Genomic DNA, 13,979 nt, shown 5'->3' on the forward strand with positions numbered 1-13,979 from the left:
GGACCAGTCTGAACTCTGGAACTATTACAATAGAAGGCGTGGGCAGAGGGAGAAACAAGGGACTGAGGTACAGCATGGCAAAGGCCAAAGTAGACCACAAATAAAATTTTCTAAAAAGTCAGGAAGAAGGCAAAAGAAAAAGGTCATTAAGAAGCTAGTTTGACCATAAGTGTCTTGGTGACCATAACATTCTAGCAGACAGAAGCCAGAAAACACACTGAAAGTTAATTTTCAACAATGGACTTAGCCAGGTAGTATCTACAATAAGATAGGGTCAAGGGTAGAATATTTCTTTAAGTGTGTTTTGTAGCTCAGCTGACAGCGAATATGGAAATATCGAAAAACCAATGCTGATGTAATCCCAAATCAGAGTTAACATTCAGCAAACAGATTAGCTTCAAAAAGTCTTCCCAGCACTAATTTCAAAAAGGGGTGAATATGAAAATGCACTTTGCTGTAATCCAACAGTTTTCCCTAGCCTGAATTACACAATTTCCCATAAAGGATCAAACAAAAATATGGTTTTTCCACTGCATCAACAGACTCAAAACAGCACCAAATACAGCATAGGGACTCAAAATGTTAAGCAGACAGTGATATAAAGAAATCACAATTAAAAGCAAACTAAATTCATTTTCCCTTCACATGTGCCCTATAACTGTATAGTAGGACAGGCAAACCAGGGGAGAGAAACTCAGAAGTACCCCAGTTGGCAATTTACGAAGGATTCCAATTTTAAGACTTCCATTAGTCCTACCTGGCTCAACATTTCGTACTCACACAAACCCAACTTGATCCAGGCTTGAAGTACATGGGTCACCATTACTTCTGAGTTTCTAGAGGGACTAGAAATACATAGAAACACATCTTGTTTGTGGCTAATATTTAGGTAAATAAGACACTCTGACCTTCCCTAATGGACATGTGCATAAGTGCACCTGGAGTTCATGTACCTTCTAGTGTCCCACAGCCTAAATCCAATCCAGCTTTAGGATTTTAAGTTATTGACACCCACACTTGACTAGCCTCAACCCATTTCTCTTGGTCCTAGGATAGCCTCGTCATAGTCGTGATGAATGTCCACACCCAAGAAACCCTGTCACCAATACCTCACTGTAAGCCTATCTTCACTTGGGCTCTTCTACTTGCCAACACTGAAGTTACTTACTGGTTGGGAGAAAAGGCTTTCACTTAGAACCAGGCGACAGAGAGCATGCTTCCAGTTATTTTGCAATGAATATCTTTTGTTCTTCATTAACAGGGACCTTACTTTACTGCCCCAAATAAAAAACCAGAGATGAGGAACAAGAGCCTAGTTTTTTTATTTGATCATTTCTTGCATTTGAAGTACTCCTCGATGACATCCTTGGCCTGAGACTCTTTGCCATAGTCCTAAAAAAAACATATGTGATTTTACTAAAATTTAGAAACTCAACTAAATTGTTAGCACTAGTTATAATGAAGCTTTAAAAAAAATCAGCACGTCTCGTGAAAACGCTTCCCACCATTAAAATGTCTTGTAGCCATTTTCAGGGACCTTAAAGACTTCAATGTCTTTAAGGCTCGTAACACGGCTTTCCTATTGCCAGCATTTTCTAAATTTCTGCAGAAACACATTCAGATAAGCAGATTCATTGGCTGGCTTAATTATGTCTTATTTCCCTTTTCTGCAAGGCAGAAGGCTTTTTCTAAGTTTGCTGAGGATTATGCATTTTTTGCTTCGAAGAGATTCTTGACTTAACTCAGTGAAGCGCATCTACCCAGCGCAGCCTTCACCCCGCACACCGGTACCGACTTACCTTAACCACCACACAGCTGCAGCCAACCACTTTACGGGGTTTCCCCTCTCTGTCAATTTTACAGAGGCCTACCCATTCCCCTAGTTTCTTGTTGTCATCAACCTATCAGGGGGGAATAAAAACAAAGATCACCACACTCCAAGGCTTTAATGCTATTGGTAACACAGTACATTATATGAAAGGGAGCTGTAGTCAGAGAGGGTGACATGGCAGTTTCCTCATATCAGTTCAGTAGAGGGAGCCAGTTGTCATCATGCACAGCACCAAGACCCCCTATCAACACCCTTCCTATCTTTTGTTCTGTACCAGCATAAAATTAGCATTTAATTCTGCAGGAATAAAAATGTTTCTAGAACTAGTTTTATCATAGCCAACAATGCCAAATTTGTGACGCTTTTCACAGCTGCAGAAAACAAAGAGCTCGTTACAAAATTTGCTCCGGTATGACAAAAATCATTATGAATAGCATTTATGTGGACACATGTCCCTAACTGGCCCAATTTCCATTAAGCTACTTTGGCTTTCAGAAAAACCAAATTCAATGAGAAACTTACCTTAATCAGGTTGATTTGGTGCTCAGCACAAAGGGCCTCCACCAGCTTGACATACATAGGCTCATCACAGTTGGATGCAAGCACACAGAGATGGGCTTGGCGCCTGAAATGCAAATCCAACAGATGTTAAAATTCAGATCTAAATCCACTACTGTGCTCCAAAAGAGTTATCTTTGCACTGGCTACACTGGCAAAACATAAGCAGCCATTGAAGAATATAACTTTAGTTTGACGTAGGTACCACCAGGCATATGTTCCTTAACTTCATCTACAGAATCACCCTGTCTTCAGTAACTCTTAAAACTTCAAATGTTATATGTAGGAACTACTTTACTAAATTGTTACCTGTTACTAGCCCAAACCCTTAATACTGCAGAGTATTTTCAAGGTACAAATAGTAGACTCGTATCAGGAACTTTCCAACAAGTGCTGTCTTCACTGGATTCAACTGGCCAACCTACACCAAATTGAATAAACTTAAATTTACCTAACTTAATAACCCTTTCACAACATTTTTCAGCTCTAATAGTTAACAGCTGTTTTGCCAATGTTACCCACCCAGAGACCTCACTGAGTAAATTTACAATTATCCCACACCCACATTGGTCTCCACAGCTACTGTACAAAGTTCATACCAAAACCAGATGTTTCTGCCACTTTAATATAATGGTTTTAATTTGCAAAGTGCTAAATAAAAGTTCCCACCTATCCCCTAAATAACAGTGAAATTAGCCCCAAAAGCTACAGGTTTGTCAGACTGCTAGTTTTCACTCATAAAAGGAGTGAAGGGGTATCCGACAATTTAAGTCATCATTCAAACACTGTAGTTTCACTTTAGGAATCAAGTGCTCATCCCCATTCCAAACCCACACACTTTAAGTGGGTCATTAGAGATCTGAGTTCTGATACCTTTTCCTAGGTTTCCTGTAGAACGGATGCCATTCAGAACCTCTGTGCTAACACCATGAACTTCACGCTTTCTTCCCTCGGCTGCAGTTTTGTTCCGGTTCCAACACCCCACCGTATTGAGACTGATACACGTACTTGTCTAAGGCTTTGGCAGCTTCGCGAATTCCACGTGCTAGGCCATCGTGGATGAGGGCGGTCTTCAGCACCTCTTGCAAAGCAGTATTAACGTCCATTACACCTCCAGCAGCAATGCTGAAAGACAAAAAAATTAAGCTATTAATAAGATCCCGCACACCATCTAACGCCTTGCCCTTGGCAGTCATCAGCGAGGTAGGTCAGACGCGCTTAAGGCGCCACGGCCGACCCAGAGCCCGCACTACCGGCTCGAAGCCCACGCCTGGGCCGCACCACCACCCCGGGCCCTGGGCTCACCCTTCCTCGGCCATGGCGGTGGGTTACGGGTGGAGCCGAATCTTGAATGCACTACAATACAAAAAGCAAAAAAGTGGTTGATAAATAGATTCAACTTAGGTGCAAATATTCAACGTCAATCCCTGGCAATCCCTGGCAAAAAACAGCGAGCCACGCTTCGTAAACACCACCCTACCTTTCCTCCACTCACCCCGCGCCTCCGCCTCCGCGCGGCTCCGCGGCGGCAGGGAAAGAGAACGAACGTACCCTCAAGACGGTATTTAAGGGTTTCCCAGGACCCCTAGGCGCATGTGCACTCCCTTCCGTGCAAGAGCTGGCTCTGGCAGTGCCGGTCTCGAGAATTTCTGTTTCCGGACTGAGGTGGTTCTGAGACAGGGGTCCTGCTAGCCTTCTAGCAGGACCGGTCATGACTCTGTTCGGCGGTCATTGGACCGTACAACAGGCACTAACGCGGGCAGCCTCCCAACGTCATTCCCAGCCGGCGCCCGCGGAGGCCCAGAGAACTCGTCCTACGGAGCGCGAGAAGGGCCAAGCTCTCCTGTCTGCGCGATCTTGTAAGTCCCGCGGAGCCCAGGCTCTGTCGGAACACCAGTTTTAACCCCTTCTGACACTATAATTGTAATTTCCTATCGACCCCACCAACTGGGCCTCCCCGAGCTGCACACTCTCTCCCTTCAATTTTAAGTCATTCTGAATGTTCATGAATTTTTCATTCTGTGGGTGATCTTCGCCCGCGCGCGCGTCTCTCTGTTCTCATGAAACGAAAGCTCGCTACTTCTGAGCGCATTGCAAATTCCACTTTCCCGGCGACTGTTAGTTAAGTGGAACCTCTGGCCAGCCCGGTGGTTGGTTACGGTTTCCTAATATAGTTCGTTCTAAAAGAAGGTAGGTTTGTTTGTTTTCTTTTTCTTTTTAACACTAAATTGTCCCCTGGATTCGTAACCCCGTCCAAATCGGGATTTAACAGGTGCATTGAAACACCTGCAATGTTTCAGGTAGGGACAGGGACAGGGTCTGGAAATACAGAGATGAAAACGTAGTCTTTGAGAAATCCGGCGTTAATTTCGCCTTCCAGGACTGACGGAGTTAGTGCAATCTGAGAAGTCAGTTTTAACTCTGATTTTCCCGGGAAGCAACATTCTGAATTTTGCATTTATTGGCCATTCCCCTACCAGCACTTGCAACGCAAATACATGAAATACAGCCAAATGTAATCAGTACCGTCCTTTTTCTAGTGTTTTGTCTTCCTCTTCTGACAAGTCGCCAAGACAGCAATTAAGCAGTTCCTAGGTGCCAGCACTGTGCATACAGTGAACAGCGAAGAGCAAACAGGTAACGTTAGATTCTTGAGTGCTGTGAAGAAAGCAAAAATGAGTAACGTGGTAAGAGTGTGAGGTAGAGTTAGCCAGAATAGTGATATACTGGAATTTTAATAAATTAATATCGTTCATTTTTAACTATTAAGTTTTCATTTTAAAAATGTTGAAACTGCTTCTTTTCATCCATGACTCATCCTAAAATGTTGTTCACTTTACTTATTCATTTAACTATTGAACTTTTGCTTTAAAAAAAAAAAGTACTGCAGGGGCTTCCCTGGTGGCACAGTGGTTAAGAATCCCCCTGCCAATGCAGGGGACACGGGTTCGAGCCCTGGTCCGGGAAGATCCCACATGCCGCGGAGCAACTAAGCCCGTGCGCCACAACTACTGAGCCTGTGCTCTACAGCCCGTGCGCCACAACTACTGAGCCTGTGCCCTACAGCCCATGAGCCACAACTACTGAGCCTGCGTGCCACAACTAATGAAGCCCGGGCACCTAGAGCCCGTGCTCCACAACAAGAGAAGCCACCACAATGAGAAGCCCGCGCACCGCAACAACGAAGAGTAGTCCCCACTTGCCGCAACTAGAGAAAGCCCATGCGCAGCAACAAAGACCCAACGCAGCCGAAGATAATAAATAAATTAATTTTAAAAAATACTGCAGAGTTTATGAAGATGAGAATGTTTATTTCTGCTGCTCTCATGTTTGTGGTGGGATTAAGATTTGAGCCAAAGATGAGGATACGTAAAGGCCTCAGGGGATGTACAAAGTGGGAAGGTAAGAAGGCCTTTAGGCTGTGGCAGCGTTAGAAACTGTCTAAAAAAAAAAAAGAAAGAAACAAAAAAAAGAGAAAGGATTTCAAACAGGAAGGGTAGAAGGAAAGAAATTATTCTAAGTGAAGAAAAGAGTAAGGCCAAAGGCATGGATACCCCCTTGTCTTTTTTACCTTAACACGTATTTTGTTTTTTTGTTTTTTTGTTTTTGCTGTACGCGGGCCTCTCACTGCTGTGGCCTCTCCCGTTGTGGAGTACAGGCTCCGGACGCGCAGGCTCAGCGGCCATGGCTCACGGGCCCAGCCTCTCCGCGGCATGCTGGATCCTCCCGGACCAGGGCACGAACCCGTGTCCCCTGCATCGGCAGGCGGACTCTCAACCACTGCGCCACCAGGGAAGCCCAACACGTATTTTTGAAAGGAAATGTGATAGTGTTTCAGCAAATTTTTCATCTAAAGTTAATAAAAGTTAATATGCTAAGCATATTAGTAGATTTCTAACCCACCCACCCCCAAAAAAATCTTAAGGAGGAGGCACGGAATTTGGTAAAGACATGGGAAAATAATCATTGCCAAACAACGTATTTATGTAGGGGAAAAATGATTAAATACCTTTTAGACTCAGGTATCGTGGGCGTTAATATTTCACCTTAATAAATGCTTTTTCTATCAGTTTGAAACTTCCCTTCTTAGAACTGGAGCTGCATTTTTGTTTTGATGTCCTAGTTATATAACTGGTTCTAATCTCAGGGATAAAGTTAAAGGACACACTAGTGATTCAAGGATTCTCTAATATAGATTCTCCTACTTCACTATTTTAAGGTCACGCCCTCTCCATTTTAGATATTGCCAAAGGTGAAAGACAAACCAAATAGAACATAATAGGTAGAGTCACTCTCATACCAGCAGATCATAATACTTACATAATGTACACAAATGTGTATCTGAAATACATATGAGAAATAAATTCTAAAGTTTATTTTAGAAACAATAATGATAATAAGTAATTTTGTTTAGTACTTTCTACATGCCAGTTTGTGTGCTAAATTATTATCATATATTTTCTCCCTTAATCATTGAAATTCCATGTGATAGTGGTGGTGTTAACCCCCTTTAACAGGGAAAGTAACTCAGAGTTGCCCAAGATCATACAGCTAGTAAATGTGGAAACTGATATTTGAGCCCAATGGACTTCAAAGCTCATGCTTCTAACCCTTCAGCCATTTGGATGATTGCCCAACTGTGGGAGGGAGATCGTAGATTTCAAAGATAACTCTTTGCACCTCACATTTGGCAACGGTATGACTGGTTCTACCTTATTGTGCTAAAAAGTCGCGCAGTTGGAGAAAGGGAATATTGGAGTGTTAGAAAAAGAGAGAGCAGTAGAAATGTGGGTTTCTGAATCATCCAAGTGTAGATGTATTAGTTAGCTAGGGCTGCCGTAACAAAGTATGACAAACTGGTAGCGTAAACAACAAAGTTATCCTCTCACAGTTTTGAAGGCAGGAAGTTTGAAATTAAGGTATCTGCAGCATTGGTTACCTATAAGGCGGTGAGGGGGAATCTGTTCCATGCCTTCCTCTTTATTTTCTGAGGTTTGCCAGCAAACTTGGTGTTCCTTGGCTTGTGGCAGTGTAACTCCAATCTTCACCTGATGTTCTCCCTGTGTACATATCTGTCTCTGTGTGCAAATTTTTTCCTTTTTATAAGGATACCATTATACTAGATTAGGGGCTCACCCTATGCCAGTATGACCTCATCTTAATTAATTACGTCTAGAACAATTCTATTTCCAAATAAGGTCTTGATATGGGGTGCTGAGGTTGGGACTTTAAGCTTTGTATTTTGGGGGGACACAATTCAACCCACGACAGATGTGAAAGAAGAAGGGGATGTAGAACAGATTAAATGATAGGAAAGATCTTTGAGTTGAACTGCAAAAAGTTTAGTTGAAAGACTAGAGCTGGCACTATGGAAAACAGTATGGAGATTCCTTAAAAAACTAAAAATAGAACTACCATATGACCCAGCAATCCCACTATTGGGCATATACCCTGAGAAAACTATAATTCAAAAAGACACATGCACCTCAATGTTCACTGCAGCACTATTTGCAATAGCCAGGTCATGGAGGCAAACTAAATGTCCATCAACAGAGGAATGGATAAAGATGTGGTACATATATACAATGGAATATTACTCAGCCATAAAAAGGAATGAGATTGGGTCATTTGTAGAGATGTGGATGGACTTAGTGTCAAACAGAGTGAAGTAAGTAAGAAAGAGAAAAACAAATACCGCATATTAATGCATATATGTGGAATCTAGAAAAATGTTATAGATGAACTTATTTGTAAAGCAGAAATAGAGACATAGACATAGAGGACAAATGTATGGATACTAAGGGGGAAGAGGAGGGTGGGAGGAATTGGGAGATTGGGATTGACATATATACACTATTGATACTATGTCTAAAATAGATAACTAATGAGAACATACTGTATAACACAGGGAACTCTACTTAATGCACTGTGGTGACCTAGATGAGAAGGAAATCCAAAAAAGAGGGGATAGATGTATATGTACAGCTGATTCAGTTGAAACTAACACAACATTGTAAAGCAACTATACTCCAATAAAAACTAACTTAAAAAAAAAAAGAAAGAAAGACAGACCAGCACTGGTAACAGAAGCTAAACCAGTACACACGAAAGATTTTATATCATGGGGTGCTGGGGTCCAGTTGAGCTGAGTTCCAATTCCAGCCCTCTCTGTGGCCTTTGGCAAATGACTTATTTTTCCGAGTCAGTAAAGTGGTGATAATACTAGAATATCGTGAAGAGTAAAAAGAGATAGTTGTTGAAAGTGTTTGCCACTGTGCCTGTTAAGTAGTTACTTACCTTATAAAGAACTTCACATGAGAATATATGGAAAGATTCTTAATATTACCTTCCTCCTGTCCTAAAGCATCTAGCATTTAGTACAGTGACTTACATATTGGAGTCATTAAACCAACATGTACTGAATGAATTCATGGAATGAAATAAGATTAAGCATCTGTGTAGTCGGCACACCAACAATAAAACCATGTTGGCAACTGTTGTCATAAATGAGTGCCTGTTGTGAGTTAGCTGGAGGCTTTGGGCATCCCAGAAAACCACTTTTCATTTGAAAACTTTTAAAATGTTCCTACCTTTGGGGGTGGAAATAAATATAATGGATGGAAATGGAAGTTAAGAAACATGAGAAAACTCAAAAATATTATCCTGCTGCAGCTCCAGAACATATAGGTCTAGCCTTGGCTTATGTAGCATATGGTTTTAAACATAGTGAAGAAAAATAGTTGTAGCTGAAAAAAGGTTTGGGCCAAAGAAAAAAGAATCCTGTTATATCAAGAGATGAATCAAAGGAAAAGGAGAAAGTTGGTGAGAGGGAAGAGAATAAAAAATAAATAAAGTAGACGAATAAGAGTGGAATAGATTAATAAAGGCTGTAAGTAGTAGTTTGGAAAATTACTATTTAAAGCCTTCCATTGAAAACCCAGTTTATTAAAGGAAAAAAAAAGGTTGTGCGGGACAGTGGGGCTAATTTATTGTATTGCCAAGTATGAAGCCTATATATTTTGAGGTTTTTGTGTAATTCTCACCTAAGTGTTCTTAAGTATTACTAACATTGTTTCCTCAGCCCTTGTTTTTCTTGCTACCGGATGCTACGCAGAGCTCTCTGGGCACCATGGCTGCTCACTACAGGGCTGATTCGGGACGTGTAGGAACAAAACGTACCGAGGAAGATAATTAGAGGCAATACTTAAAGTTTATGAATAAACTAATTATAAACCAACAACGCAAGCAATTTATAAATGAAGTAAATAGTGGCTAATAGAGCAAACCCTAAATTAACATTAAATTTATTCACTTGGGGTACAAGGAGAACCTGGGTGTGCAGGACTCCGGATCCCAATGCTACTTCCTGTAGACCAGCTCTGCTGTTATCTGTGTAACTTTTTTTTGAAAAAATGGGTCCTTATGATCTAACATGTGTTTGACAATTGCAGTTCTTATTGCAGAATCATTGAAATGAAGCCAGGACCACTGCTGTGCTTAAAACTAGAGCTATATTAAAGAAAAAAAAAAAGTCCTAGTTCCATAATCACTCCTCTACCGTTTTCTGACTCTGTAGTTCTGGTCAAAACACTTCTAGTCTCTGCCTCTCAAGTGCTTCATCTGTAAAATGAAGTAGAGAATTGAATGAGATGCTTTTAAACACTCTTTTGGTTTGGATATTCTGTGTCACCACTTTGAAACAATAACTTTTTAATTAATTAATTTATATATTTATTTTTGGCTGTGTTGGGTCTTCGTTTCTGTGCGTGGGCTTTCTCTAGTTGCGGCAAGCGGGGGCCACTTTTCATCGCGGTGCACAGGCCTCTCACTATCTCAGTCTCTCTTGTTGCGGAACACGGGCTCCAGACGCGCAGGCTCAGCAGTTGTGGCTCACGGGCCTAGTTGCTACGTGGCATGTGGGATCTTCCCAGACCAGGGCTCGAACCCGTGTCCCCTGCATTGGCGGCATATTCTCAACTACTGCCCCACCAGGGAAGCCCTGAAACAATAATTTTAACTTTTAGTAAATGTTGAACATCTGTGTGGTCTGCCATAGTCATTTTCTGATATCATATGACTTCAGCCACAAGACACTGAGCTGTAGCTGATGCCAGCTTCCCTCCTGTGTCTCCAGGTTATAGGTGATTTCTTTATTTGTAAGTACAGCTGTTCCTTTTTTTTTTTTGGCTGTGAGCGCATCATGGGGATCTTAGTTCCCTGACCAGGAATTGAACCTGCACTGCCTGCAGTGGAAGGGCAGAGTCTTAACCACTGGACACCAGGGAAGTCCCAGCTGTTGCTTTTTTATATTAGGACAAGTAAGCATGTTCATTATAGAAAACTTGGATAATATTGTATCAATTATAGTCCTTATGTATGGAACAGAATAACCTATGGTCAACATTAAACAAACAAACAAAAAAGTGGCTCAGGAAATAAAAGGGTTTGCTGAGCAATCAGGTTCAGGGAATGGTAGAAACAGGATAGTTCAGGGATCTTGGTTACAGGAACTTTTACAAAGTCTCTTAAGTTAGTGCTTCTCAAACTATCTGACTAACTGTTTGACTAAATGAAGATTTTTCACCCAGTCCGTCACAGATAATTTAATAAAATACAATAAATATTAATTGCTAGTAGTTCTGCAAGACTAACCCTCTTGCAGATAATAAATGTAAGCCTAAACATTTTAGAAACAACTTCCTGAAGATACTGGAGAATGACCAAAAGCAGACAGAACTGGAGGGCGGGGAAAAGGAATGGCACTGGCTGAATTCCCATTTTTATGGCTTTTAGTATGAGGGGAGCCCCCAGTGCCACATGGAACAACTAATAGTCAGAGGTCCTCAGTTTTACTGCCCTGAAAACCAGAGGACAGAGTTTAGAGCAATCGCAGCTGCTGAAAATGGAGGGCAGGGGGGAAATCCCAGAAATGAGAGAGCCAGAGAGGGGCAGACCGATATTCTGTGTATAGACCCAGCTAAATCTCTGACTGGCCCCAAGCTACACATGCATGGGGTAAACTCAAAGCAGCACAATTAAAGCTAAAGAAAATACACAGAGATTTCAGCTACTTCCCATCACTGGAGAAACAGATTATAAAGTTTGAGTCAAGGTGGATTACCTCTGCTGAAATTTAAAAAAAAAAAAATTAATATTCTTTGAAAGAATAAAAGAGAATCCAGAGTCTCTGCAATGTATCATTCATGATACATTATTTTTCTTATTAATTAAAAAATACATGTAAACATTTAAAGCAAAAATTATAACATTTTATTGTGGACCTATATCATTTCTAGATATAATGCTTATGAAAACTAGAATATAAATGATTAGAAGCTGGTACAGCATAAGTGGACCTATATGGGGGTAAGGTTCCTATGTTTTGCATGAAGTGCTACAATATTAACTCAAAATAGTTCAGAAACATTAGAAATGTGTTTTGTAAACCCTAAGCAAACACTAAAATATAATTCAAAGAGACATACCTAAAAACACAACAGATAAATTAAAATGTAATTCCAAAACTTCTTTTCAATTAAATAAAAAGAAAAGAAAGAAGAAATTAATAAAAATAACAGATGGGGAGATATAAAACAATAGAACAGTAGACTTAAATCCAACCATGTCAATACTCATCTTAAATGTAAATAGACTATCTGCTCAAATTAAAAGACAGAGATCATTAGAATGGATTTTTAAAACATCAACTATATTCTGTCTATAAGAGATGCATATTTATTTATTTGGCCGCAAGTCTTGTGAGATCTTAGTTCCCCGACTAGGGATTGAAGATTGAACCCATGCCCTTGCAGTGAAAGCAGATGGCCAGGACTTTCCCTTTTTTTTTGGAAGAGATGCAATTTTTTAAAATTTAATTTAATTTCTTTATACAGCAGGTTCTTATTAGTTATCTATTTTATACATATTAGTGTATATATGTCAATCCCAATCTCCCAATTCATCCTACCACTTTCCCTCCTTGGTGTCCATACGTTTGTTCTCTACATCTGTGTCTCTATTTCTGTGCTGCAAACCAGTTCATCTGTACCATTTTTCTACATTCCACATATATGTGTTAATATACGATATTTGTTTTTCTCTTGCTGACTTACTTCATTCTGTATGACAGTCTCTAGATCCATCCACATCTCTACAAATGACACAATTTTGTTCCGTTTTATGGCTGAGTAATATTCCATTGTATATATGTACCACAACTTCTTTATCCATTTGTCTATCGATGGACATTTAGGTTGCTTCCATGACCTGGCTATTGTGAACAGTGCTGCAGTGAACATTGGGGTGCATGTGTCTTTTTGAATTATGGTTTTCTCAGGGTATATGCCCAGGAGTGGGATTCCTGGGTCATATGGTAATTCTGTTTTTAGTTTTCTAAGGAACCTCCATACTGTTCTCCATAGTGGCTGTATCAATTTACATTCCCACCAACAGTGCAAGAGGGTTCCCTTTTCTCCACACCCTCTCCAGCATTTGTTGTTTGTAGATTTTCTGATGATGCCCATTCTAACTGGTGTGAGGCGATACCTCATTGTAGTTTTGATTTGAATTTCTCTAATAATTAGTGATGTTGAGCAGCTTTTCATGTGCTTCTTGGCCATCTGTATGTCTTCTTTGGAGAAATGTCTATTTAGGTCTTCTGCCCATTTTTGGATTGGGTTGTTTGTTTCTTTAATATTGAGCTGCATGAACTGTTTATATATTTTGGAGATTAATCCTTTGTCCGTTGATTCGTTTGCAAATATTTTCTCCCATTCTGAGGGTTCTCTTTTCACCTTGTTTGTAATTTCCTTTGCTTTGCAAAAGCTTTTAAGTTTCGTTAGGTCCCATTTGTTTATTTTTGTTTTTATTTCCATTACTCTAGGAGGTAGATCAAAAAAGATCTTACTGTGATTTATGTCAGAGTGTTCTTCCTATGTTTTCCTCTAAGAGTTTCATAGTGTCCGGTCTTACATTTAGGTCTCTAATCCACTTTGAGTTTATTTTTGTGTATGGTGTTAGGGAATGTTCTAATTTCATTCTTTTACATGTAGCTGTCCAGTTTTCCCAGCACCACTTATTGAAGAGGCTGTCTTTTCTCCATTGTATATCCTTGCCTCTTTTGTCATAGATTACTTGACCATAGGTGCTTGGGTTTATCTCTGGGCTTTCTATCCTGTTCCATTGATCTATATTTCTGGTTTTGTGCCAGTACCATATTGTCATGATTACTGTAGCTTTGTAGTATAGTCTGAAGTCTGGGAGTCTGATTCCTCCAGCTCTGTTTTTTTCCCTCAAGACTGCTTTGGCTATTCGGGGTCTTTTGTGCCTCTATACAAATTTTAAGATATTTTGTTCTAGTTCTGTAAAAAATGCCATTGGTAATTTGATAGGGATTGCTTTGGGTAGTATAGTCATTTTCACAATATTGCTTTGGGTAGTATAGTCATTTTCACAATATTGATTCTTCCAATCCAAGAACATGGTATATCTCTCCATCTGCTGGTATCATCTTTAATTTCTTTCATCAGTGTCGTATAGTTTTCTGCATACAGGTCTTTTGTCTCCCTAGGTAGGTTTATTCCTAGGTATT

At 40.3% G+C, this 13,979-nt stretch overlaps 2 protein-coding genes and 3 non-coding genes across 5 annotated transcripts in view; all 5 read right to left on the reverse strand.

Annotated features, from left to right (window-relative positions):
• Nucleotides 1-4,167, reverse strand: part of LOC132530919 (small ribosomal subunit protein eS12-like) — a 39,534-nt gene extending 35,367 nt beyond the window's left edge. The window contains exon 1 of the mRNA XM_060168409.1: nucleotides 3,950-4,167. The gene's annotated coding sequence lies outside the window, so the exon portion shown is untranslated. The remainder of the gene's footprint in view (nucleotides 1-3,949) is intronic.
• LOC132530918 (small ribosomal subunit protein eS12) lies at nucleotides 1,299-3,943 on the reverse strand. The gene is made up of 6 exons (XM_060168408.1): nucleotides 3,885-3,943; nucleotides 3,695-3,745; nucleotides 3,398-3,514; nucleotides 2,354-2,456; nucleotides 1,800-1,901; nucleotides 1,299-1,392 (listed from the first exon to the last, which is right to left on the reverse strand). The coding sequence occupies exons 2-6, from the start codon at nucleotides 3,706-3,708 to the stop codon at nucleotides 1,330-1,332; spliced, it is 399 nt and encodes a 132-aa protein (XP_060024391.1). The 5' UTR covers nucleotides 3,709-3,745; nucleotides 3,885-3,943; the 3' UTR covers nucleotides 1,299-1,329.
• Nucleotides 1,516-1,645, reverse strand: LOC132530977 (small nucleolar RNA SNORA33). The gene has a single exon (XR_009543982.1). It is a non-coding gene; the product is annotated as a small nucleolar RNA SNORA33 (small nucleolar RNA).
• Nucleotides 1,985-2,061, reverse strand: LOC132530978 (small nucleolar RNA SNORD100). Its single transcript, XR_009543983.1, has one exon. It is a non-coding gene; the product is annotated as a small nucleolar RNA SNORD100 (small nucleolar RNA).
• LOC132530969 (small nucleolar RNA SNORD101) lies at nucleotides 3,101-3,173 on the reverse strand. Its single transcript, XR_009543975.1, has one exon. It is a non-coding gene; the product is annotated as a small nucleolar RNA SNORD101 (small nucleolar RNA).
• Nucleotides 4,168-13,979: the final 9,812 nt, after the last annotated feature.

Source organism: Lagenorhynchus albirostris, chromosome 12, assembly GCF_949774975.1.
Source record: "Lagenorhynchus albirostris chromosome 12, mLagAlb1.1, whole genome shotgun sequence".
NCBI classification, from domain to species: Eukaryota; Metazoa; Chordata; class Mammalia; order Artiodactyla; family Delphinidae; genus Lagenorhynchus; species Lagenorhynchus albirostris.

What these genes read in the sequence shown, in the direction of transcription:
- LOC132530918 (XM_060168408.1), bottom strand. An exon ending in ACCAAATCAACCTGATTAAG is followed by an intron (nt 1,902 to 2,353) that starts GTAAGTTTCTCA and finishes CCCCCCTGATAG; the next exon opens with GTTGATGACAACAAGAAACT. An exon ending in GCAGCTGTGTGGTGGTTAAG is followed by an intron (nt 1,393 to 1,799) that starts GTAAGTCGGTAC and finishes TGTTTTTTTTAG; the next exon opens with GACTATGGCAAAGAGTCTCA.